The following is a 1,565-nucleotide window of genomic DNA, read 5'->3' as shown; positions in this document are numbered from 1 at the left end:
CAACAAGAAAACTTCTGTGGAAATCACCATCCCTGACCTCAAGATATATTACAACGCAATTTGTGTTTAAAACTGCATGGTACTGGTACAGAGATAAGCAGGTAGATCAATGGAGCAGAATAGAAGATCCAGAAGTGAACACTCACGCATATGGTCACTTGATTTTTGACAAAGGAGCTGAAAACATTCAATGGAAAAAGGGCAGCCTTTTTCATTTCAACAAATGGTGTTGGTTCAACTAGCAGTCAGCATGCAGAAGAATGAAAATAGACCCTTTCTTATCTCCTTGTACAAAGCTCAAGTGCAAGTGGATCAAAGATCTTCACATTAAACCAGGTACACTGAAACTATTAGAAGAGAGAGTGGGGAAAACCTTAGAACACATAGATGCAGGGGAAAATTTCCTAAACAGAACACCAATGGCTTGTGCTCTAAGAACAAGGATCGAGAAATGGGACATACTGAGATTGCAAAATTTTTGTAAGGCTAAGGACACTGTCAAGAAAACAAAACGCAGCCAACAGATTGGGGAAAGATCTACCAACCTCACATCTGATAGAGGTTTAATATCCAAGGTATACAAAGAACTCAAGAAGCTAGACACCAGAGAATCAAACAACCCTATTAAAAATGGAGTACAGAGCTAAACAAAAAGTTCTCAGTTGAGGAATATCGAATGGCTGAGAAGCATCTAAGGAAGTGCTAGACATCCCTCATTATCAGGGAAATGCAAATCAAAACAACCCTGAGATTCCACCTCACACCAGCCAGAATGGCTAAGATCAAAAACTCAGTTGACAAGAAGCATCCGGACTTGTCGGTCAACTTCGCCGAATTCTTGAAGAAATGTTCCGAGAGATGGAAGACCATGTCTGCAAAGGAAAAGTCGAAGTTTGAAGAGTTGGCCAAAAACGACAAAGCTCGTTATGACAGGGAGATGAAGAACTATGTTCCTCCCAAAGGTGATAAGAGACCACTGTCTGCCTTCTTCCTGTTTTGTTCTGAACATCGCCCAAAGATCAAAAGTGAACACCCTGGCATGTCTATTGGAGATACTGCAGAGAAACTGGGTGAGATGTGGTCTGAGCAGTCTGCCAAAGATAAACAACCATATGAGCAGAAAGCAGCTAAACTAAAGGAGAAGTACGAAAAGGATATTGCTGCACACCGTGCCAAGGGCAAAAGTGAAGTAGGAAAGAAGGGTCCTGGTAGGCCAACAGGCTCAAAGAAGAAGAATGAACCAGAAGATGAGGAGGAGGAGGAGGAGGAGGAGGAGGAGGAGGAGGAGGAGGAGGAGGAGGAAGATGAAGATGAAGAGGAGAAAGATGAGGATGAAGAATAAGTGGCTGTCCTAAAGTGGAGTATATGCTCAGGCAATTTTGCTAAGAATGTGAAATTCAAGTGCAGCTCAACATTAGCTTCAGTATAAAAAAAAAACTGTACAGATTTTTGTATAGCTGATGAGATTCTTTGTAGAAAAAATACTTTTAAAAAAGAGTTTGTAGTTTTTCAGGAGCTACAACGTACAGTTAGATTTAAAAGCTTTTGATGTTGAATGTTTCTAA

General features: G+C 40.8%; 1 protein-coding gene across 1 annotated transcript; it reads left to right on the top strand.

Annotated features, from left to right (window-relative positions):
* Positions 1 to 772: 772 nt before the first annotated feature.
* Positions 773 to 1,342, top strand: LOC308429207 (high mobility group protein B2-like; the record flags this gene model as incomplete). Its single annotated transcript, XM_080927942.1, has 1 exon — positions 773 to 1,342. One exon carries the CDS (start codon positions 773 to 775, stop codon positions 1,340 to 1,342), a length of 570 nt encoding a protein of 189 aa, XP_080784068.1.
* Positions 1,343 to 1,565: the final 223 nt, after the last annotated feature.

This window comes from Micromys minutus, assembly GCF_963924665.1.
Source record: "Micromys minutus genome assembly, chromosome: 13".
In the NCBI taxonomy this organism is placed as follows: Eukaryota; Metazoa; Chordata; class Mammalia; order Rodentia; family Muridae; genus Micromys; species Micromys minutus.
This window is presented reverse-complemented; position numbering and strand designations above follow the sequence as displayed.